Consider the following 25224-nt stretch of genomic DNA (forward strand, 5'->3'; position numbering starts at 1 on the left):
TCCAGAGCAGCAAACTCATTTTAACTCATGAAATGTTTGAAATGTTTTTGATTATACCTTTATTATTATCAGATCATTAAAAAAAATAAATAGGTAACCGATAGTTGGGTCACACTTCCATTAGAAAAAAAAAATCATCTCTTTGGCTAAATGATTGGCATTCAAAATCAAAATCGCCCAACATTACAACCTTCCAACAGGCCATTCAAGATCTGCACACAAGCTTCTTGCATTTGGGGAAAAAAACCACTAAGTGAGGAACTGGGAAATGTAAAGCAAGACAGAGGGAAAATAATGTATCAGAGAAAGTCTCCTCATTACCACACCGTTCTTCTATAGATAGGGCAATGAATTCACGGAAGGGTGATGGATAACGCGGTCCCACTCTGCTCCTGAAGATCAAAGTATGCATTTGCTACAACAAAACGAATGCTACAAAAGGAATATGGGTTCAGTGGAGAGAAGATTAAATGCTTTCTTTGAATACAACAACAATCTTATCCCATTATAATTTGTTCATCAGGGTAAGACTCATGAGATGCAGTATCTTGTTTTCAGGAAGACACAAAAGACAGGGAAGAAAATCCCAATACATTCACTGATGTCACTCAATGTTAACTGAAATCATCTGAATTTTCCAACACAGTACTTAGATTAACCCTTCCTTCCTTTGCATACACATATCCAATTCCCCCATTCCTTACTGCATTAACATACCCTATGTTACATAAAAATGGCCATCTCAAAAAGAAAAATTACTTTCCTATGCTCTTATGCAGCAGGAACAGAGGTGTTAGAGACATCTACAGACAGCAGCACACCTGCTCACAGTAAATCATACAGGGGGAGAGAAACACTGAAGAAAGAGCTATCACTGCCAACTGCAATAGTAGAAACCTGAAGTTAAGCACTTAGAGAAACGTGGGTGAAACTTGTCCGAGATGTTCAAAGCTGTCTTTGACTCTTTTCTACATTAAGTTTTTAAGGATGAGGACTAACACCACCTAAAAATAGTATCAACCCCATCTAAAAATCTAGTAGAGACACGGCAGCAGGCACTTCAAGTTGATGAGCTTAAAAGCACAGGTAGCCTGGGCTCAGTGCTTAATAAACACCAGCTTCACATCCAGGGTCTGTGCATCGCATGCTGCAGGAGCAGTTCCGTAGCCTTTGAGAGCTGACTTACATTCTGCTCTTGAAATGTAAGACCCAAAACCTGGGCAAGATCTAAGCCTCCAACCTGCAAGTTCAACTGAGCTTTACTACTGCCTTTGGTAGGACTCTTCCACCTTTCCAAATGTTAAGCAATATTAAGTAACATTGGGGATCTTAATCAGCATGGGTACACAGTGAGGCTTCCTCCTCTCTTCCCCCCCCACCCCCCCCCCTCCACCCCATGTATCTTAAAATATTTCCTCTTTTCAGTTTTCAGCATTAAAGATGCCAAGTTCACTTCTGCCTCCCTGGTCTCTAATTTTAGAAAGAGACACGCCCTGAAGAGCAAATACTCCATGTTAACACCAAGGTGAGCCTGGCTGGCCTGTGGGACATTCAACTGGATATTAGACATGAGAGAAATGGGTCAGACTAAGGTTCATGAGGATTTCTCCTCAATTTTCCCCCTTTTATTTTTAAGTTATACCAAAAAGCACTCTCAAGACTTCTCATAGACTGGTCTGGATAGGAAGGGACCCCAAGGATCACAGAGTCCACCAACCTCCAAGCCTGGAGCTACACAAGGCTGCCCAGGGCCCCATCCAACCTGGCCTTGAACACCTCCAGGGATGGGGCACCCACCACCTCTCTGGGCAGCCTGTTCCAGCCCCTCACCACTCTCTCTGTAAACAACTTCCCCCTAATACCTAATCTAAACCTTCCCTCCTTCAGCTTCACTCCACCCCCTTTGTCCTGCATTTGTCTGCCCTTTAACAAGCTGATTCCCCTCCTGTGTCTCTGCTCCCTTCAGGGACTGGAAGGCTGCAATGAGGTCCCCCCACAGCCTTCTCTTCTCCGGGCTGAACCAGCCCAGCTCCCTCAGCCTCTCTCCGCAGGGGAGCTACTCCAGCCCTCTGAGCATCTTCGTGGCTCCTCTGAACCCTCTCCAACAGTCCCACATCTTTGTGTTGGGCCCCAGCTCTGGACATAGGACTCCAGCTGGGGCCTCATGAGGGCAGAGCAGAGAGGGACAATCCTGTCCCTGTTGCCACCCCTCTTCTGATGGAGCCCAGGATCTCATTGGCCTTCCGAGCTGCAAGAGCCACTGCTGGCTCATGGGAAGTTTCTCATCCACCCTAACCAAATAAAATCCAAGTACTTAAAAAAAAAAAAATCAAACCAGGAAACAACAGTACCCCAGGCACAAGCAATTTGTTATATATGTATTTATCAAATTCAAGTATGACTTTCTGCACAGAATACCACACCAGCAAAACAAACGCAGAGCTAAAACAATACAGCACCTACACAAGATTCTTCTACAGTGGATTACAGAACAAGGCCCTAGAGTTCACTTCAACAGCTGTCTCCAAACCAGAACACTCAAGCAGCTTAGTGTTATTGCTACTCACACCAGAAGGAGTCGAGGCATACTGCTCCATCTGAACTTCAGAAATAAGTTGCCAAGTTCATTGAAGCACTAACTTAGGATAAAGCTGGGCACTAGGAAAGGTGCAGGTCACCCACCCACGCCAGACACCTAACTCATGTAACTTTATGTTCCTACCAGCCAGGGAACACAAATGCCTTCCAAACCTGTCTCCAACACCAGACCCTTTTACAGAAATTTCAGAGTCTCTGAGGAATGTGACTCAAAACACAGCCACACTCACCTAGTCTGAAACAAGCCTGCTGGAAGTTTCAAGCTCCTCTGGAGAACTGTGCCATACAACTGGCTCAGCTATGCTTTGAGAACAACTAGAGCAGAATGTTGAAATCTCATGAGGATTTAAAAGGTTGACTCCCAAGTGCTTCCCACAACTGGATGTCAAAGGGTCTTTCAGCAGAATAAAGGTACTGGAATTTGTACTACCAACAACTAGGCAAGTTCTCTGAATTTCTGAGGAACTTGGCAGAGAACATGGCTAGAAATCAGAGCAGATGGCTATTCCTTTCCTGAACTCAACTGAGGAGTTCACTGAAGTCATTGGTGAGGCTGCTTTCTCCTCTGAGCAGCAGGATTTAAGCCTTTTGCTCAGTGTCCCTGTGCGTGGTGCTTTCCAGCTCCGTGGAAGGCAAGTTTACTGTATGCTTCTAGTTTCATTTCCCAAAGACCTGTGACTTCCTCATGAGCTGCATGTGTAAGTACTGAACATGCCCTTTCTTCCTCCAAGCTCAGCAGCTAACTCAGTGTGTTCTAACACTTCAAGCAGTTAAAGCAAGATACTGAATTTGCAGACAAACTCATCTAAGCAGAAGCAGCAAGATATAGTACAGGGTGACTTCTTACCTGAAACTTTGTTTCTGGGCTTCAGATCCACCAATCCAGAATGAAAGGGGATTCGAATGGGTTTTCCTTCTCAGACTTGTCTGTTAAAAGAGAGCAGCCAATCATCTTCAGCTTGGTGTACCTACTTCTTTCTTGAACGAAATCCCAATTACGTACTCCTAATGCTGTTAGAGAGACAAGGCAGCCTGGGCACCTTACCAGTCCGGTAACGACTACGTTAGTGGGGTCATCGGATTGGTGGATCTAAGACAAAGAAACGGATTTATGGACAAGAAACTGCTCTTTCCCCTGCCCTGAATCACCCAACGCACACCAAGTGTTTTGGGGCTACAGCTCACTTTGCAAAGACAAAGGGAAGATGAGAAGAAGCTGCAATGTAAATGACGAAGCAAAGGGTAAACTTTCAGCCACCAGCTTACAGCTCACAAGCCTGCTCCGTGGACTGCCAGAATGGGAACACAAGTTTGCAAAACAGTCCAGTAAGAGTTCCCCTAATCTGCCACAGACATGCTCTAAAGGGTTTTATTGCAATGATTATTGCCCTGCTTCCAGCTTCAAAACAATCTGACTTGCCTTGCAGATCTGCCGCACAAAGATGAACTCGTCAAGATACTGAGCGACAGCACTGAATTAATTCAGTGAACTCCCAGTATTGCCCTGTCTCTGGAAAACAACCTAGAAAAGGGTAAGCCAAGGCATGTGACTCCTGAGACAAGAGAAAGTCACCATTTACTGAGCATGACAATGAAAGGCCTTCATCCTGCCCTACGCTCAGAGGGTAAGTGACAAGTAACAGTAACACCTAAGAGAAGATGGAGCTTGCTGAAAGCCCATACTACATGTGCAACAAAAAGTGTGTCCTACACAGACCAGACCGCACCCTCCAGTCAGATCTTCAAAAGGTTTGAGATACAGCCTACAGAGTTTCCCCTAACAGCAACAATTTCTAGAATGGAAAGCTGCAGGATCCACAGAAGAACATGCCCCCCACTGTCTCTCACCCTTGCCTCTGCTCTCCAAGCCTTCCATAGAGCTGAACCAGGCACCCTTCAGCCTCCACAACTGCCTCCCACACCTCACAGTATCAGCAGCTTGGAGAAGGATGGGAGAAAACTGCTGCTGGTCATAGCTGTGCCAAGAAACTGTCTCTATGAGGACAGTCGTGTCCCTGGCTGCCCAGAGCCACCCGAAGAAAGGAGCATCTTCATCGTGGGGTGATTTTCTCTGCTGTTCTCCTGCTGCTAAAGCAGCAGTCAATTAAAAGGCGACATTTCAAGGACAAAGCAGCACTGTAAGCCTGATGCCATGTCCAATCTACAATTTTTAAGGCTGCCAAGTAAAGCGATAAGATGTCAAGGCATATGACTCAGAATTTTAAGAGTACAATATAGCTCACTGAGAAGCCAGCTATCAAAATTATATAAATGTACTAATTTGCTAAGTCACAACAGAGCCAGCGGGGTGTTGGAAGGAAAGGCAGGAAGGCATTCCTTAAAAGTACTATCAAGTGTTACAGCACAGGTCTGATTTGTGTCTGGAGCAGCACTGCCGTGATGGGGACAGCCCGAGCATCAACTTTCCCTGGCTGCTCCTTCGCTGCCCAAACACAACTGCCTAAAAGATTCTCTACCAAATACAAGCTGCAATTGCAGCTTGAATTTTGGAAAAGGTCTAATTTTCAAGAAGCTGCATGCATTGTTGTGTGAAATCTTTACATGGAGGTGACTGAAAAGGATGGAAGATGTGAACAAGGTGACACCTCTCAATAAAGGCAAACAACGCCAAGCTGTTGCAACATTTTTTGTACCAAAACTTCTCAACAGCATCAAGCTGAGAAGGCAGCCCCACAACTCGTAATGCTGAATATATAGCTGTGTTCTTCCTGTTTGTCAGGGAAGAAACCAAAACCTTGTACTATTGCCACAGCTGAAAGTTGTCCCAAAAAGCTTTTTTACCCATTACCCAGCAAGCACATCAGTCCCTACTCCTAGGAAGCAGGCACCTACCTACACTTTACAAATCTCTCTTTGCATCAGTACCAAAGAATGGGCCTGAATAGCTGAATTGATCCCAAATAAACCAATTACTTTCCTGGGGCACAAGAATGTGAGTCCCATGGGGACCTGGATTAACAAAGCAAGGAAGAAACAACACGCCTTCACACGCTCCCACTGTTAATTCATCCTGCATGAGAAGCAAATCGAGTTTCCAAAGAGAGTCAGCACTTTTTTGTTGTTAAGATACAAGCAGCATTGCATTATTTTTGCATTATCTGGTCTCAGTCATGTACTACTTGTACTGGGAAGTGTGTGGAAGTAGTGCGGGCAAATGGATGTCACACCACTGAGCTCATAAGTACACCGATAAACTGGGGAAGGAAGGGATTTTCCAGAAAAAGTGGATCTTCTGTCAATAATGAAGTACTATCAAAGCAAAAAAAAAAAATAATAAGCAAAGCAAGAAATCAGATTATATAATAACATAACCAGTGGCATTAGTATAAAGACAACGTCGCCGGAGAGAAATAAGTATTGTTGTTATTAACCAGAACTATTAAAGACCTCTGTAAATATCCTCATTTCCCTTCAATTTCTTTTCTCCCTTGCAACAAATAAAAAGAAATGCCTTGTCACAGAGCAGCCCTCTCATAACCATGGCCCCTTATTCTCTCCCACACATCATTCTTCTCGCATTGGCACATTTGCTGCAACATCCATTTCATTTTAAAGCCATCAGCAATCTCACTTTGCACACTGCTGCACAAGCACTCAGAGCAGCACAGGAAGATGAAACCAGAAATGCCAAAGCACCAATGACCTCTAAACTCCCCAGCAATAAACTGTAACGCATCAAAAGACACACAGCAGGCTGACTGCACAAGGAGGGGAGGTGTTTCAGAAAACACACATGAAATGAAAAGGTACATCCATCCTTCAAGGAGCGGTCCCAAGTCTCTCTAAGGGTACAGCCTGCAACGAGGCAGTTTGTTTTGCTGAGACGCTGCTGCAACGCTTGTAGGTGACCCAAATTTTTAGCAGTGTTCAACAACTCTGCTTGAGGGATACAGTCAGCATAGTCTGAAACAGAGAAACAGCATTTGTGTCCTTGATAACTTTTTGAAAGGAGTAACCCAACAGCACTTCAGGGAGGGCAGCTGGCACGCACGCCGGGGTGCCTGCGGAGCTGCGATCTCAGTCCACAGCCACACCTGGACACTGGAGTTACGAGCACAAGCGGGGACCTCCCGGTCCCAAGCCAGAGCTCAGAGGCGACCCACGGCCTTGGGAGCTCCCCAGCGGTGCTCACACACACAGGTGCTCACACACGTGTTGCAGGCAGCAAGGGAACTTTCTCTGCTGCATCCTGCTTGCTCAGCATTGTGGCAAAGGTTGAAAAATTCAGTAACATTAGAAAAATGTAACTTCTGCGAGGCAGAAGAAGTCTCCACATCTCTAATGAGACGTGAAAAGCCTCTGGTGAAACGCCAGCGCTCAGTCTCCCCAAGAAACCATAACTTTTTTCTACTCAGACCCAAAAGCAATCTAGCAGCAGGCTCTTCCCTACGAAGAGGCAGCATGGGCAGCTTTCTGTCCCCTCTATAAACCCATGGCTGCTGCCACAACCATCACAAACTTCAGATAACTTTTTCTTTGTAACGTCTCTTCCGCATCTTTGTGTTCTTCTCCATCCCATTTCCCTGCTGAGCCTATTGTTTCATCTAACCCTTCCCAAAAGATACAGCTTTCCACACTTCTTTGTCCACTTCCCCCATTTCCCCAGCACTCCGCTGGCTCTGAATTCAGCTGTTTTGCTCCAATTCATTTTCCTAAGCTCTTCCTTCCCATTTTCTGCACCGCTGCCAAAGTCACAGCAGTCTATTCTCTTCATATTTGCATCCTTCCTCTTACAGGCCCTCTCTGAAATGCGACTGTCACTCTCGATACTCTGTGCAGCGGCCCAGATCTTAATCCCCTGCCCCAAAGGCTCATCTGTGACTTCCTAACAGCCGCCTAACCACCACCTCTTTAGATAGCTGCTCAAGCCATTTCCTTTATTCCTCCATGTATGAAACTAGCCAGCATGCCATCAGCTCTGTGCTTCAGATGTCTGGCGTGCAGCTCTCAACTCTAATTTAGCTACTGAAGAATAAAAGAAGTAACTGCAGAGCAAAGGGATTGTTACCCTTCTGAGGAAAGCACAACCAGTTTACACACAGGTTTGCAATGGTCTTAACCTCCAACTACTCCCAGCTTTTGATTAAGAAGCAGTCATGTTTGAGCTAGAACAGTACTTCCCTTGTTTCAGATGCAAAGATGATCACTGCCTAGTCCGTCTGTATCACTACAGCAGTAAACCCTTTGAAGGGAATCCTGCAAGAACACGTGGAAAAGGATTCACAAACACGTAACCGCCGGCTTGGCTTGCGGCAACTGAGACAGGGAAGAAGAGAGCCAGACTGGTACAGCCCAACTGAGACACATACAGAGCTGAGTTTCCAAACAGAACACTAAGATGTCTTTTTTTATGCTGAAAAGCTTTCCCCATCTCCAGCTGCAGTAACCCAAGGAACTTCAGGTACTGCTGGCATGATTTACAAAAGAACTCCCCGCTGGCGAGACATGTCTGTGTGAAAAACTTCATTTAGAGATTGTTACCTTGTGAATTTGAAGACCTTCAGCCCACATCAAAGCTCTGCCCTGAGAAACTGGAGGACTTTTGGCAAGACACACAATCAGAGTCCTTCATTTATTATTCACTGAGGTACTTAAACACTGGACACTTCCATGAAAGCCCCAGAGACTTTCTAGACAGTGAAGGTAGTACAGCAGCAACAATATTTTCCACACAAAGATACAAATGTCAACTCAATGTTGGTTTTGTTCCTAGGCGTGGCCTTTCCATAGCCTGTTCAGTTCACAGTGCTGCTCTGGAGCAGTGTTATATTGAAGTTCAACTGCCAGCTCTGCGGCAGGGGGGGGGGTCTGTGTTTGAGAACAGCATGTGCACCAAGGCCACAGCAGAAAGACAGATGATGATAAACTCAGTAAGCGAGAGAATTTACACACAGTTGGCTTCCTGCTCCAGTAACCATGTCCCACAGGCGTCTGGTGGGTGCAAGAGCCTGTGAGCAAGAGATTTATTTATATTTTTTATATACTGTCCACATCTTAACGTGGCACATGGTTCATCCTATAAACATGTAACTTTTTAACCCATAAGAAAAAAAAAAATGTATTTGCCATGCTTATGTGTTCTTTTACAACCACTTCAACGCAGGCTAGGAATCACCCCCTGGTTGGAAAGTCTGCTGGGAAAACAAAAGCTGAGTTCCATGAAGCTTTCAGAGAAAATGAAAAACACAAGGCTGTTCACAGGTACTGGAGACAAACAGATACAGCGGGCTGGATGCAACTGAACAACACAGAGTTTATACCTGACTCAGCATCCCTAGGTAAAAACCCTATTTCACAAAGCATTGTTGAGGGTGCTTCACCTTAAGAAAGAAAAAAAGTTTGATTCTTTAGAAGAGCAAAAAGGTTACAGTTATTTAATTGCAGTGAGAAAATCAAAACCAGGAGAAGAAAGAGCCCTTTCAATCATTTTGGCTAGCCCTCCATCTGTTCTGGATTACTTCCTTACAACTCATTTTCTAATAGGTTGCCCACTCAGACAAAGCATTTAACTGAGACAGCACAAGTACAGAGCTATCTGAATTGAAACCAACCCCACAGAGCCCTGCTAGCCTAAACCTGGACCTCCCACAGCCGCAACAAGTTAAACTTTGAGATCTCGTGCCTCCTGAAATCACCTCTACAGGCAACGGGTATCTCACCTGTAAAGTTAGATGCCATCTACAAATGAAATGCCCTAACCAAATCAATTCCTTATCACTGCTAAAACAGCTAGATGACACGATGCACAACAGCCCTGCAAAGCCTTAAGCTGTCCTAAAAGACACAGTGGCCCCAGGGCGCTCGCTGAGACTTCATAGGGCAAATTAAAGTTGTCACTCTGAAACTTTAAAATATTTCTCTTTGATTCCAGCTTTAAAAATAGAGCAGTATTATTTCCATGACTGATTTTCCTTTAAATAAATGCAAATGAGCTATCCAGTGAAAGCACAGTTCAGGGCTAGAACATGGTGTTCTGAAACTTCCGTGCAATTAACATGTTGACACTTTATCTCTGATTTATCTGCCACTCAGAACGATGTTGTATTTGCTCTTTGGAACTTCTGCATCCTACATTTACTCCTGTGTTTACTATCGGTTCATCCCTGGCACTGGAGGGAAGCGATCCAGTACCCAACGTGCACCAAAACCCATCTCCTGCATCAAAAAGAGGTATAAAGCATCCTGCTTTCAGTAAACAATGCCACTCTTGAAAAGAAAAGCAGGGTGCTAGGCCTGCCAGGCTGAGGTCAGCCCCCACCTGGGGACTGCTGCCACCAGCACCAACAACCCAAATGAGAGCTTGCACGTAACAGGGAAACCACTGACTGAAAACTGTCAATACAGCTTCTGCTTTGTGTATTTAAACAAATCTTCCAGAGAATCTTATCTCCTGCTGCACACAGGAAGGCAAAACCTCCCTGCCATGTCTTCACTTAGGAATGACTCGCAATGATTTCAGTCAGACAGTTCCACTCTGGCACAAGTGTTTCTGTGCAAGCCTTGGCTAAGGTTGAAATGAAATTCAGCTCCCAGCCCCGTGTTAAGAGAGTATCACTTTCTACTGGACACCACGGAATTAATCAGTCATCTTATTAAATTTTTATATCTATTGATTTCTTGTGAGAGAAAGATTGGTTACCTAAACCTCCCACTAACCAAAATGCAAAATCCTACTGACCCCACCCACATTTGCATCAATCAGCACATTTCCCGGGTCCAACAGCAAACAGAGGGCACCACAAATATTCACAATCAGCAAGAGTTACATTTCCTTCTGCCTGCCAACCACCTGGCCCCAAACAGAAGAGGCTTCTGAAAAGGGAGAGCATTTATACAAACACAAGCAAGGTGAACGTACCTTCCAGCCTCAAACGCTTTCTTAGCACCTGACATAACCCCAGGCTGAGGAGCGTTAGGAACCCTCCGTCCCAGGTAGGGAAAAAGCCACCAGAACTCACTGTACACCTGGGAAACTGAGCAGACATCTTTCCTGGAGGCGGTTTGTCCTGTAATGGATACCCACACAGCTGCCCCCAGCCTTTCTCCTGGATGCTGCAGTCCACTAAGGCGGAAGCAGTTCTGATGTCACCCGCGGGTTAAGTGCAAGATCACCAGATCGATAGGGAGCAGGAAAGGAGGCTGGCTGAGAACAGCTTTTAAGCTCCTGGCCTCAGCAATTACAAATAAATGCTGAAAGAATCACAAACTGGGTTTTTTTATTTTTTGGGGGGGGGGGAGTGGGGTGAGGGCTGTTGCCTTTTTTTTGTTTAGTTTTTTAATTTCTGCTTCTTGAGAGCAGCCAACACTCACACAAAGTTCCTGTGTGCCAGATCAGGCAGTTTAGCAAGAACTGTGCTGGCTAAAAAACCCATTGAACGTCTCCAGTGGGCCCAGCTCACCTTCAGGGTACCTTAAAAGCAAATTTTTGCATATTACCACCCAATTCTGCAGTATTTAACGAAATTCTGTATGTGAAAACAAACTGCACTCATGACAAATAAACTAGAAGATGTTTCCTGATTATTATTCCCTCTCAGCTCCTAACTTGGCTTTATTCATCCCCAAAGGCAGTAAAATTAGGGCCCCTCGTTTTTTTGGCTACAGACATCTATGATTTGCTTATATTGAATTAAAAAACAGAAATCCAAACCCAGCCTTCTCCTCCTTCTATTGCTTCCATCCGGCCGCCTCTCCACTAACCCGAATTTAGCGGCGTAAGCGTTAATTAGGGGCTATAACAAACACACCAATTAGGTCTAGTTAGATAATACCGCATTCGCTGGACCGGAGCTCCAGCATCGGTGCCGCTCCGGGACCACGGGAGCTGCCCCCAGCACCGACCCGAGCGGCACCGCTGCTAGAGGAGCCCCAAATCCTCACGGTGGAAGTTTAAACCCGCTCCCCCCCATCCCGCCGGAGCCCGGCGGCCTCTCGCAAGCGCCACCGGGGCGGCCCCCGGGATGGCTCCGGGGAGCGAAGGGAGAAGGGGGGGGGGGGTTTGCTGTGGGGAGGCCCCGGCGGGAAGCGAGCCGCTGCGGCCCGGGGGGCGGCGGGAGCCGGAGCCCCGCACCGCCGGTGTGCGCCGGGGCATTTCGGTTTCGGTTTTTGCAGCGTGCCCGGGTACCGGGAGCGATTTTCCGCGCCTCCCGGGCCGGCTCTGCCCTCCGCCGAGGCTCTACCCTGTTCTCTGCCTTCTTTCCAATGACGCCGAGGCGCTCGTCGCGCCCCGGCCTGCGCCGGGAGGGCCAACCGGCGGCCGCGGTGGAGGAGGGGAGCGGAGCGGAGCCGATCCCCCCCCGCGGGGCGGCGGGAGGAGCTGAGCGGGGCCGGGGGCGCCGCCGGCGGAGCGGGGCCCGGGCCGGGGCCGAGCGCGGCCTGGCCAGAGTCACCTTCGCGGCCGGGGCGGCGGCGGCAGCGGCGGCCGGACCCCCGCAGGCCCGGGGCGCGGCGGCGGGGCCTGCCGGCGGGCGCAAGAACCGGGCGGGGGAGGGGGAAGCGGAGCCGGCGGCGGCGGCGCGGGGGGAGGGGGCTGCGCGGGGAGGCGGGGGTCACTCACCATCAGCTCGATGGTCTTGTCCTCGATCACCGTGTCGGGCTCCATAGCGGCGGGCAGCTCCGCCGCGGCGCCCCGCCCGCCCCCGCCGCCTCCCCGCGCCCGCCAGGCCCCGCCGCCGCTCGCCCTCCCGCCCCCCCTTGCCGCGCGCGCGCACACACACACGCACACGCACGCACGCCGCGTCCTCCGTCACGTCACGGCGCCCGGAAGAGAGGGAACACGCCCACACGGGCTTTCCCCCTACGCCCGGCGTCTCTGAAACTGACAACAACTCCCAGCGGCCACTGCGGCCCCGCGCCGCTATTGGCTGCCGGCGGCTCCCGGCCTGCCCCGCGGCGGCGCGGGGTACGCTGGGAGGCACGGGGACCGTCCCACACCCAACCACCCCCCCCAGTACCTACACTGAGCCGCGGCCCCTGCGTCCTGTGCCCGCCCCTCCGCCGGGCCTGGCCGGGGCCGCGGGGAGCCCTGGGCGGGCTCCGGAGCCCCCGCCGCGGCGCCCAGGCGCGTCCGGGGTCCCTTGGGCGCCCCGTCTCCTCACAGCGGAGCGGCGCCTCGGCCCGGAGCCTGCGGGACGGGACGGGCCGGGGCGGGGCGGGCGGGGGTTTAACGGCGGGAGAGCGGGGCAGCGGCAGGCCCGGCGCCTCCTCTCGCCGCGCTCCAGGGGCCGAGGCCCCTTCCCGCGGCTGCGGCACGGAACCAGCGGCGGGGCCGGGCCGTGCGGTGCCTGCGTGTGGAACAGGAACCCCCGGGGCGGCTGCCGCGGGGTCAGGAGCTGAGACCCCCCCCGGGCCGCTCAGCCCGCGCTCTCCTCCGGCCGCGCCTTCTCCCGGCTCCGCTGCCCTCCCGCCGTTCCCTGCCCTGGCTTGCTTATCAAACTAGCAAATTGAAACGGGCGCCTTCACCCCGCTGGCAATGAATTCATTTCGCCGGAGTCAGGTGTAATATCCCAGCGCTGGGCCGCGAGTTGGCCCCGGTTCGCTGCCCCGTACCCAGACCCACGCAGTGCCCTGAGGGAAGGCAGGACAGGACCTTCCGCCTCCTGGTTCCCCGGGAGAATCCCCGCAGCACGCACCAGGAAGTGTCTTTCCAATCCTTTTGATTTAAGCAGAGAGAGGAAGTTGGCCCCTGTCTTTGTGCCACATCAGAGGACTATGTTCTCTTGGTGAGAAAGGAGAGCGGCTTGGTGGGGAGGAGGACAAGCCCGGGAGGAGTGTAGGAGCCAGGCAGGCTTGGGTAGGGGTCGTGGTATCAGCTGTGTTTGGGTTTATGAAGAGGAACGCTTGATGCTTTGGTTGGCCTTGGAGCTGAGTGCTGCAGGCTGTTAACACACCTCTGATCGGGTTTCTTCCCGGCTGCAGAGCTGGGTGTTGCCTGCTGAGTCCCAAATGGTAGTTAAGAGCCCCAGAGAAGGCACAGCTCGTGACAGTACCTTGGGAAAGAAGAAACCTCCCTGCACAGCCTGCAGTGCCACAGGAGGAGGCTTCACCTCCTGGGCCCTGGAGTCCTCCCTATGCTCAATCCACAGGGACCTGTGGTTGGACTCAGGGAATTTATTTGTTTAACAAACCAAAGCCCCAACAGTATTTCACTTCTACCCTTTCCTCATAAAGACTCGACACACAGAAACCTGTGAGCAGAACGAGCTTCAGAGTTCCCAAACTCTGGTTTCAGGTTTTTTCTCCTGGTGTATTTCCCCTGCTTTAGTGTTAAGAAACACAAACAGAACCTGTGAAAAGCACCAGCTCCTGCAAGCTGTGCTTAATGAGGAAAGCATTATGATACACAGAGTTGTGTGCTGACCCTGCACGCTGTAGTGCCTGGTTAATGAACAGTTTGCTTCAGAAAGCCCCATTCTGCCCAGTCACATGCCTTGGAACTTACCTTGCTGGCTTTGCTCAGTCAAGCAACAGTGTTTGTGCTGCCAGGCAGAGCACCTCTTTCTCCTTCCATTGCTACTCCAGCTGCTCAGTGGAGCTCCACCCCACCACAGACCTGCTGGGATGAACTACCGAGTGCCAGGAGGCAGTGTTGGGAAAAGAAGTGAATGGTCCTCGCCAGAGGATGACAGAAAGAGCCAAATAAAAAAGCCTGGAAAGGAGATGTTGCTCCTTCTGAGGAAAGGTGGAAACACTTGGATGAGGTGGCAGCACTTCCAGTGAGCTACTCACAGCCCTTTGCCACGAGCAGCTTTTTCAGCCCTTAGGGTCTGCATCCTGCTGGCAAACCGCAGCTCACCCCCCCCAACCTCCGTTAGCACCGCTGCGGAGAGGCTGTGAGCACCCAGGGGCGTCAGGTGGGAACCACTGTCCTGGTTTCAGTCAGGATGGGGTTAATTTCATTTGCAGCAGCGGATGGAATGCTGTGCTTGAGAGTAAAATGGGAGTAGTGCTGATAACACCCTGATGTTTCTAGTTGCTGTCAGACAGTCAAGGACTTTCTCAGCTCTTCATGAGAAAGGAGGGGCGAAGCCAGGACAGGTGACCCAGCTGACCACAGAGCGTATTCCACGCCAGTTACGTCCTGCCCAGAGCAATGGGGGGCTGGGGGGAGGAAGAACAGGGGCGGCTCCGGGACGCGCGGTTCTCGGGGGACGGTCGGGTTCCGGGACGGCTCTGGGTGGCACGGCCTGAGCTGTGGGTTCGGTGAGAAACTGCACTGGGTATCAACAGCTTCATATATTTTTGCTCTGAAGTCCTGTCAGCGTTGTTACATTGTATCTTTCTGTTATCTTAGTAAACTATCCTTATCCCAACCCACAGGCCTTTTAGTTTCTTGGTTTGGGGGGGTATTTGCCCCTTCCTTTTCCCTTCCCTTGCCTCCCACCCCCCCTTCCCTCTTCCCCTGCTCTTTTCCTTTAAGGAGCAGGCAGCTGCGTGGATCTCGGCTCTCAGCCGGGGTAAAACCACGACAACCACAGGCTGCGCAACACCAAAAGCCCGGGTGCTTCGAGGGCACCAAGGGCACGCAGGCTGCCAGCTGATGACACAGCAGGGACCGAATGCTCTTGCAGGCATTGGAAATTGGAAGCAAAAATGTCATAAGCAGCGCTCTGATGTAACAGCACAGCACTAGTGACTCGGTGCCGGCGGTGACAACGGGCACAGGAGCTTCAGCCTAAGCACTTTTCTCCATTACCTGTGCCAGCCTTTGCCAAACCGTCAGGACATGGAAGATGAGCAACTGTAAATGTCACAAAGTCCTATCTCACTGACAGTGCACCTGATGTCAGCAGAAATGTGTTTTATTCTTTCAGAAATGCTTCCAAAAAATACTTCTCCTGAGGTGCAAACTCTTCTCATAGCATTCAAAAGCCATAAAGCACGAGCAGCAGGTCTGCTGCCCCATCACACCGCTGCTGCTCAGAGTCTGGGGTGGAACTTCAATGTGTCCAACCTGGGTGCTGGGTCTGGCAGCTGAGCTGAATTCCTCCCACCTTCCCATCACCACCTACAACAAAGGGCTGGCAGGGCAAATCATACCCCATCCTTCATGTTGCATAACACCACCAACCTCAGGGAGCTCTCAGAGGTGTCACTGGGAACAAGGTGGGACTAAACCCAGCTTGGGTTTGCTCTCCCTCTAATCAGACGCTGGCTCAGGAGATCAAAGAGGGCAGCAGAGATTTGTTTGTGACACCAATCAGCACGTCTCAGCCTAAATACACACAGGGAAAGAGATTTGCTGACTGGGATGATATAATTTTACATGGTGCTTTCCAAAGTACAGCTGCAGAGTCAGGAGAGTGCTCTGCCTATGGAAAGGATTGCCCAGCACACAGGAAAGGCGAAAAACAATGTGAAAGAGGGGGAAAAAAGAGTTAAAATAGTCTATTTCTCTGAGTAAAGAGCCTATCTGTGCTCACCTTCAGGCAGGCTGAATGCTTAACGCATCACAATGACAGACAGCAGGACAGAAGCAGGCGTGGGCCTCCCTGCCATGAGCTGTCAGGTGGAACTCAAGGTCCTGTAATCTGCTTTTAATTGTGTGAAACAAAGCGATTCCTGCAATGCCAGGGAGAAGAATAGTCACACTAATTAAGGGAAGCATTACAAAGCCACCACTTTGGGTTTGGTTTAGTGCAGAACACCAAGGAAAACAAGAGCAGGGGATGGTGAGCCCCAAAGGAAAGTTGTTTCTGAGGGGCTGGGGACTTGAGAGCTCGTCAGGACTGAGTGAAGCTGAAGGGGCTGGAGCACAAGTCCTGAGGACAAGCTGAGGGAGCTGGGGCTTTTTAGCCTTGAGAGAAGGAAGCTGAGGGGAGACGGCATCACTCTGAAACTACCTGCAAGACGGTTGTGGAGATGTTGGGGTTAGTCTCTTTTCTAGGCTTTCAAGTGGCAGGATGAGAGGAAATGGCTTGACATTGCACCAGGGGAAGTTTAGGTGAGATACCAGGAAGAATTTCTGTACTGAAAGTGTTGTCAGGCATTGGAACAGGCTGCCCGGGGAGGCGATGGAGCCGCTGTCCCTGGAGGGGTTCAGAAGGCATGTGGATGAAGTCCTTAAGGGCATGGTCTAGAGGTGGGCTGGGCAGGGTTAGGCTGTGGCTGGACTCAAGGATCTAAAGGGTCTCTTCCAACCCAGGTGATTCCACGATTCTGTGATGTGGGGCACGGTGAGGTCTCAGAAGATGGCTGGAAACATCAGGGTTTTGATAACTTGACCCTGAGACACAACCCCCTGGGATTCGGCTGGAGCCAGGCGCCCGATTCCCAGCACACAGGAGCCGCAGAGGGCTGCAGCGAGGGCAGCAGCCGAGCTCTGGGCGTGTGCTCCGGATTCGGGTTAAGGCTCCCCCGCTCCTCCCGCTGTGGGTATGGCCCGTTGCTGACAGACAGCTCCCTGCCTGGCGCCCGCTCAGCAGCCAGGCGGGGCCCAAGCTGGTCATTACCTCTAATGAGGACCTTGGCCGAGTGGCAGCACACCGGGGCGGTGGGGCAGTTTCAGCGCCGGAGGACTCGCTCTGCCAGTTTTCCCTGGAGGATGAGGAGGAGGGGGAAGCGGCAGAGGGAAAACCCCAGCGCCAGTGAACCGGAGACACCTCCACGTTGCGCAACGGCACACGAATGAGCTGAGGGTGACGCCACCTTCATATCCACGCAGATGGAAATCCCACCCTGGCAAGGTGGCAGCACAGGTCCCACAACCAGCACTGCCCGAAAGCTGTGGGCATCACAAGAGGCTGCCCCAAAGAGCCAGGGGTGCACCCAGACCATCACCCTTGGGCTGACACCTCTACCAAGGCTCAGCCATCATTTGAAGGTGACGTTTTCCATAGGGTCACGGCGTGATGTACCGAATTCCTCCCCCAGTGGAGACACGGAGGGCAAGCTGCATCAGGACTGGGTGAGCAGCCCCCCCCCCCCCGAGCCTGTCCAGTCCCACAGAAGGACTTGCTCACGCTGCCCTGGACCAGCACCCAAAACAGCACCTGGGGGAGGCTATTCGGACTCACAGAGTGTAGAAATACTTCCTAGTTGGAGCACAATGCTTTTTCTTCCCTCCCCAGATCTTCTCTGTAGGATGAAGTGATTTATTTCTACATTCCCACATCTTCTAGGCCTCAGGAAGCCCAGTCAGATGCCAGTCACCCTGAGAGCTCGCTCCTTATCTCAGGGCTGCCCCTTGGTTTTAAAACGCCCACAGGACAAGAAGAGCAACCGGCCACAGCTGCCTCCCAGACTGGCTCCTCCCTAGCCACAGGCAAGGATGCTGCCCCCAGTCCCACCACAGCTCTTGTGAGGCCCAGACAGGTGGGGAAAAAGAAAAAAGAAATGAAAAGAGAAGTCAGCAGCAGGCAATGGCAGAATGACACGGCCTGAGACACGCCACAGGACCAGCAGGAGCAGAGCAGGCTGCTCAAATCCTCCAGCACCTCCCTGGGTATCCATCTCCCACAATGCCCAGCCCAACACAGTCTGCTCACTAACACCCTCATCTTAGGATCTTACAGTCCTGTGTTTGGCCGTTTGGATTGGGATCAGAGGGTGCTGAGTGGCCGGTAACGACTCCAGCAGAAGAAAAGCACAGGGCAGATTCCAGCTGCTCCTGCTGGAAGAACAGTAGGAGCAGGAGATATAAACACACTGTCACTTTAGGGACACTTGGACTATGATTTCTTCCTTCAAGGACACACTTTGTAGCCAAACCAGGGGGACACCAGGTTTGGTGATTTTATTTATTTAGTGAAGATTTGGGAAAGACCCCGAGGAGACTCAGGAGGATTCTCACCCTGCCCAGTGGGGACCTGATAACTCAGCCACTGCCTGGCCAGAAGCAGCTGGTCCCTATCCAGCTCTGCTACAGCACCTAAAATAACGAGGCCAGGAGTGAGGGCAGCTCAAAAACACCCCTTGTAACTAAGGAAAAAGAAAATAAAACCTCAGTGCAAAGGGGTGACAGGGCTCAGGGCACCACAGAGAGCAGGTACCCACCCTCCCAAGCACAGGATCCAGCACCCCAGTTCATTTTTCCTGTGGGTTTGTCCGTGTGATGAAGATTGGGAGATAAGGAATGGAGAAAGGAGGAGGAAAAGCCGGTGTGGGCAGCGAGATGGCTGCCAGCTGCAGCGCCTGGGTTGTGTGACTCACCTTCTCCAGCGACACACGTGCTGCCTTCCCACAGCGCCTGAGTTGTGCTGCTTCAGCTGACACATCCTGTGTGAAAAAGCAGGGCAGGATTTTGTGCTCTGAAGATGAAGAGAGTCAGAAGACCCCGGTCCAAAGTGGGGTTTGACACCTGACCCTCTGCACCCCACGGGGTCACTGCTTTCCTTCACGCTGCTCCACAGACCCTCTTGTCTTCTGCTCATCTGGGTCAGACAAATCCCCCTGGTCCTCAGGTCTCCCAGAAAAATGGAGAAACCATTTCTGAGGTGTAAGAGAACAGCCCATCGTTGCTCTTTTCATACACCGGCAGGTGAAACCAGTAACATAAGAGCCCCCCCGGTACAGCAGGACTTGGTCTTGAATGTGGAACAACATTTCCTGTCACATGAGAACTTAAAAAAAATAAAAAATAATAATTTCAAAGATGAGCTCATACAATGCAGACAGGGGGTTGCAAACTGTGAACAGGTTAGGGACTGTCAGCTTCAGATTATTAAGAACAAACACCCCCAAGTTTTAATAAACTGCACTTGATGCTGGCTGCTTCACCACAGCTGCCCAGCCCGGGACTTTAATTTGAGGTAAATTTAATTTTGATACTCTTTAATTGAGGTTTCTGATGCCGTTTCATGCTGTTTGAACAATTGCTTGCACTTTTAGGGTGGGCACTGCGCTGCCCTGCGCAGCATCCCCCAGCCCCAGCATCATTCCCAGCTGGAAACCCTCTGGCCTTGGGCAGGGGAAACACCCCTGGGCGATCCCCAGCACCTCACCGGCTTCTCCCAGCCCAGCTCGACTGGTGTCCCCCAGCACTAGGGATGTCTGGGTCCAGGGAAAGCTGCCTGGTGTTCCAGGAGGATGGCATCAGCTACAGTGGCTCAGATGAGACCGACCATCCCTCTTGCTTCCCTTCTGCCACTTACTTTCTCTGCATTTTCCATTTGCCTCACTAGGAAGTTGGGGGTTGCAGAGGTTCAGCGTTGGGGCAAGTTGCTGGCCGTCCCCTCCTGTCCTCAGACAACAGGAACTTCCCTGTGCCTTGGGGTGAATTGGGAAGGAGCTGGTTGGTTTAGCCTAGAAAAGCAAAGATGGAAAGGGGACATGAGGAGGTGCAGGCACGAGGCTCCCCAGGCAGCGGGCACGATTCCTTTCACCAAACCAGACGGTTCAACATCCTTCAGTGAGTTTAACCAGAGAGCGGCTCAGCGCGGCTGCCTGGGGCACCCCGAGCATTCCCAGGGGCTCTGAGGAACACGAGCGGCAGCGCGGGAGCGTTCGGGAGGTTTCCTGTTCAACTGCAGCAGCCTGGGCTGAAAACAGCTCCCAGGAAATCCACTGGAGAGAAGCAGAGGGATTTGGGGACCCTGGGTAAAGCTCCCCAGCCCACTTCCTGGGGGCTGCAGGGACCCAGCTCCTCCCCAGCCGGCACAGGGCCCCGTGGTTGGATGCCCAGAGCCGCTCCAAACCCACGCAAACCCCCCAAAAGGGGCTGGTGACCCCAGAGGAGCAGCCAGGAGAGGGGCTGGTGCCACGTGAAGGGTGCAGCACAATGGGAACTCCCAGCAAGGTGGAAATCATCAGCCCCTGTTCATGGGTTCATGGGCGGGGACAACTCCCCTGGGTGCTGTACCTCAGGCTGGGTTTGGGAACAGTGGGGGTGCTGCAGGACAGCCCAGGGGTGCAGTGGAACCTCAGCACTGCACTGACACCAGGATATCAGGGGGGTGGAGTCCCAGCATTCCCAGCACTAACAGGATCAGTGCTGGGGCAGCAAGCCATTGCCATCCCCAGTTTCACCCAGCACAGTCCCCTGCCATGATGCACCCTCTGCCGTGACCCACCAGCACCCTCCAGCCGAGCGATGCTGGGAGCTGCCAGTCCCTGGAGCAGGGCAGGAGCTGCAGTGGGCAGGCCAGGGGTGCTCTGCACTGCAGCGCTGGGCAGGGTCCGTCCCACCAGCACCTGGCACCGGGGCCAGCAGCAGGTCTCCTGCCCCGGGGACATGGCAGAGTGTCCTGGAGCCAGCTGTGGTTTTCTGGCAGCCACACAGCCCACGCATGTCCTTACAGGAGTTACTGACCTCAGTGCCATCTGGAGCCTGGGTGATGTGCAGAGCAGATCTCGGTAACTGGAGGGCACTGGGAGCCCCCAGAGGTCTCCTCACTCAAACTGAGTCCTGAAATCAGAGCACGGCCCGGGGAGGGGGAAACCAGCAAAGCAGCTGCCTGGGAGTCCCCAGGACACAACGTGGAGCAGCAAGGCAAGGAAACTGCACCAGGATCCTGTGGCCAGAGCGCTGGGGGTTGTGCCGATGTGGAAACTTGGCAGCCAAGCAGCTTCTCAGGAAACTGGCATAAAAAAAGAGAGGGTGGGTTAGAAGCTGATTTTGCCTCACAGCTACAGAGGTGACCAGGGCTGAAGGGCACAGTCCAACATGCAACAGTCAATATTCGGGCACCCAGACACACGCAGCATCCTTCCGGAGCGCCTGCCTCAACATCCCAGCTTCAAAGAGCTGCCAGGGCCAGGGTGGCCATCACCATGGCTCTGTGGCAAGCAGACCTGACGTGTGGCACCAACACCCAGCTATGCAGGACACCCAGGGGAGGCAGAGGGAAAGGGAGGGGAACCAACCCTGAAGGTCCTGCCACCCTTGCAGCCTCTTCCCCTTCTGAGCCGGGCAGCTGGGGAGAGCTGGGGCTTGTCCCTGCTCCCACACTTCACTCTTCCGCCAGCTCAGCTTCAGGTCACCTCCCCGTCCCACGCCCGAGCAAGAAGTCGGGGTTTGCCTGTTGATTTCTTTAAGCACTGACAAAGATTTAAAAGTGCTGGAAGTGCAATTTTTCACCACTGCCTAAAAATAGCCGAGTGAAATTCCGGAGCTGCCTTTCAGCGCCGCCGGCTGCGCTCGGCTTCCCAGGACAATGGCATTTGTAGGCTGCTAGCAACAACGGCGCAGGCTGGGCTCCAGCTCCCGAAATAACAAGTTATAAAGGGCAGATTCTGTCTTTAATTACAGCTGTACAGAAAGCAGCACTTCAAAGGAGCGTTATGGGAGTATCTGAGCACGCGGCGCCGGCTTAGAACTGAACCGGGCACAGGCTGCCCGTGGAATCCGCGGGTTGGGACCGTGGGAGTGAGACGGGGCAGCTGAAGAGCTGAAGCCCTTTGGCACGAGGGAAGAACAAAAGGAAGCAGTGCATTCAGACAGCCAGCAGAAGCTGATCCCCTGCTACAACCCCCACTACAGCCACTCACCTCAGCCTGCTCGTGTGTCTGAGTTCAGGTGCAGAGCAGCGCAGGGATGGGACCCTCAGGTGGGCTTTAAACCTCCCCGAGGTGCACAGCAGCGGCTCCAGGTGACCGGCTGGAAACGACATGATTTTCATCCTCTTGATTCCATCTCATCAGGATTAGGGATATGGGTGAGTAGAGGGCAGGAACGGTTGGACTTGAACTCAAAGGTCTTTTCCTACCTGGGGATTCTGGGTTCCTTCTGGGGAAACAGCTTGCAAACACAAACCTGCATTCTCCAACCTCTTGTGCCTGAAGGTGCTGAAAGTCAGCCCTGCTGAGCTCCCACCCGAAGGCAGCCAGGGCTGCTGGTGTGGGTGGTGTGTTTATACACACCAGGCAGAGCCCACCCACCCCAACACCACTGTATTTGAGGCAAAATAAAACCAGCTCTAAGGCATTTCAAATACAAAACAATCCGGGTGCCAGCGCTGACCCCGCAAGCGGGACAAAAGCAAGGCCTGGGACAGAACCTGCTTTCTGGAGGGTTCAGGGGACCCCGTGACCTTTTGTCAGCTGCTACAAGGAAGAAAAGGGCTTTGCCAGGTCCTCTCCAGGGGCCTCATCTGTCTGTAGGCACCAAGTGCCTCAGAGAGGAGTCAGATGCGAGCACGGAGCTGGAGGGACCCCGCACACGGCTCTGTGACTACACATGCTGAGGGGAAGAGATGGGAGAACTGGACAAGAAGGTGAGTACAGGAGGGGAGAGCAGCTTCCAAGCCAGTCCGGCACAGAGCATTTGTGACACCCACCCCTACAGCTCTCAGGCATGTCGCCTTCACTGCTCCTCCTTTTCTCCTTTACAGCTTGGACTATGGGAAACCAGGCTTGCTGCTGCTGCCAGTAAAGCATTAACTGGGAAATATTTCTGGTTCTCTGCAAACAATGCACATCCCCAGCCTGGGTACACCAACTGGAGAGGCTGCGGGGGCTGGGTGCTGCAGGCACCAGCTCCTCCTGGGACACACGCTGACTGAGGGGATTCTTTCAGCTTTTTCTTTTGTGAATCTTTTGTGCTGATCTCAGCCAACGCTTTTATCTGTGCCAGGAGCTGACGAGTGGCCACCAGCTCTCCCCATGGAGGCTGCAGGCAGCACAAGAGACATGCAGCAAAGTGGGTTTGTGCATCGCTTTTAGTTCTGCTCCAACAGAAACGTCACCTCTCCAAAACCTCTGCTATCCAGAGTTGAAGGGTGCAGGACACCACCCTCTGCCATCTGCTTCAGCCAGAGAGCAGCAGCGTGAGGCAGCGAGTGCAACAGCCAAGATGCGCCCGAGCTCCAGGAAAACCCATGGCTGTGATGAGCCTGCACGTCACAGCGCTGGGCAAACAGCTCCACTGCACAGATCCTGCTCCGGTCCACTGGCACGGGGAGGATGCTCAGCCAGACAATCACTCCCAGGCACGAGCGGCTGGCAGGGGATTTAACACATCCATTAAAATCCCTGACAGTATGATGTCTCTTACCAGCTAGGGAAGGAAGCAGGTCCTCTTGGAAAGTCACCCAGACACCTGGCTGAGACACAGGAAAGAAAGGAAACAACCAGAGGTAGCAAGAACGCTTCCGACACGGATGTGTCCTGCTCCCAGAGGTCAGGTCGGAATGGCTTCTTAACAAAAACCCCCAACAAACCCCAGTGGCACATGACTGGAGCACTAAGGGTGGGTTCCTGCATGGCAGGGCGGTGGTCTTCAGCTGCTTCGGCTCTTCCCGAGACCTCCGCAGGTACTACCACCCACAGCGCAGGTTCCTCTGAACTTGGGATGTTGGGGTTTTTCTTTCCCCCTCCTCTTCTGAAGTCACATTTCTGCTACAGCTTTAAAGCCCAACACCAAATGATGAAGAAACAAGATGTTCTCAAGCCCAACCACAAAACAGCTGCCTCCAAAGCCATGTACTGACCTGGAGCTGGCACCGAGCTGAGAGCAAAGCAGGTGTTTCCTGGGCTAAAGGAAAGAAATCAGGAGTCCGTGCTATATTCTTAAATATGGTTTAATACTCTTCTCCATTTCTGTACATCACAACACCAAGATATCACTGCTTGGGATCTCTCTGCAGAGGCTATATAGTATGCGAAGGCTAGGATTTTTCACCCCCGTTTAACGTGTTTGTATGTGTAAGTGTAATACATATCAGTATATATTGATATACACATCAATATATAATGCAATATATATCACTGAAGAGAACACATTGATTAAAGAAATACAAAAATTTGGCATCATTTCCAAACTTAAATAGTAAAAATAAAAACTACAAAAAAAAAAAAAAAAGGAGCTGCATACCCTAATGTATCATGTGAAACAACAAGCAGTATATTCAAAAATGTAAATTTACATCCAATTTTTCTGGTCTTGTCATGTCACATTAGACCCATTTACAATGGCAAAATCCAGAACACACCACTGGGAAGACCACAGACCTGCCCAAACCCGGGTTTGTGCCAATCTGCAGCCCACCCCGTCGCACCTTCCGTGAGAGATTCCAGCTTTGATGTGAAACCACCAGCAAATAGATAGAAACCAGGGTTACCAATTCTATTGCTCGCCGTGACGGTAATTTTGGACCTCAAAGAACAGCGTGGCAGAAGTTTTAAGACAAGCTCCCCCTCCATTCAAGTGAAAACAGGATTAATTGGAAAGAAATAGGCAGGTATGCAACTTTGGAACAGAAGCTGCTCTTGGCCGACGCCGCGCCAGGAGCGCCAGAGCCAGTGAAGAACAGTGTGAGCAGGCACCGTGGTGGCAGGGTGCCTGTCAGAGAGCCCAGTAATCCCCAGAAAGAAGCAAGACCTGTGCATTATCTCGTGCCAATGTTCACTTCAGCCTCTGCCTGCGAGACCCATCTGAAAAACCCTTGGTTGTTCCTAGCAGGTCAAAACGCATTCTATACAGTGGGCAGGACAGAAAGCTTTCTGGAGTCTAGATGCAACCAGAAGTTTTAACCCATTAAGGGTGCAATTAGAGTTCAGCCCCATTTAGGGCACAATTAGAGTTCAGCATCGGATTTACGGGACGTTGGCGAGCCAATACAACAGACTGCCTTAGTGCTGGGAGACCACGTCCCCGTGGGCTGGGCCAACGCTCAAGGCATTGGTATCGAACGCTCCCACCACACCAGTACTAAGGTTTCCATCAAGGAC

The 25224-nt window shown here is 51.7% G+C and overlaps 1 protein-coding gene across 1 annotated transcript in view; it reads right to left on the reverse strand.

The window, feature by feature from the left end:
* The window catches only part of FBXW11 (F-box and WD repeat domain containing 11), a gene marked incomplete at its 5' end in the record, with an annotated part of 74169 nt that extends 61949 nt beyond the window's left edge, over positions 1-12220 (reverse strand). The window contains one exon of the mRNA XM_084268548.1: positions 12176-12220. Within this exon, the coding sequence (XP_084124674.1) occupies positions 12176-12220 (45 nt within the window). The remainder of the gene's footprint in view (positions 1-12175) is intronic.
* Between the last annotated feature and the right edge of the window lie 13004 nt (positions 12221-25224).

The sequence above is a fragment of the Gallinula chloropus genome (assembly GCF_964237585.1).
Source record: "Gallinula chloropus genome assembly, chromosome: 10".
Lineage (NCBI taxonomy): Eukaryota > Metazoa > Chordata > Aves > Gruiformes > Rallidae > Gallinula > Gallinula chloropus.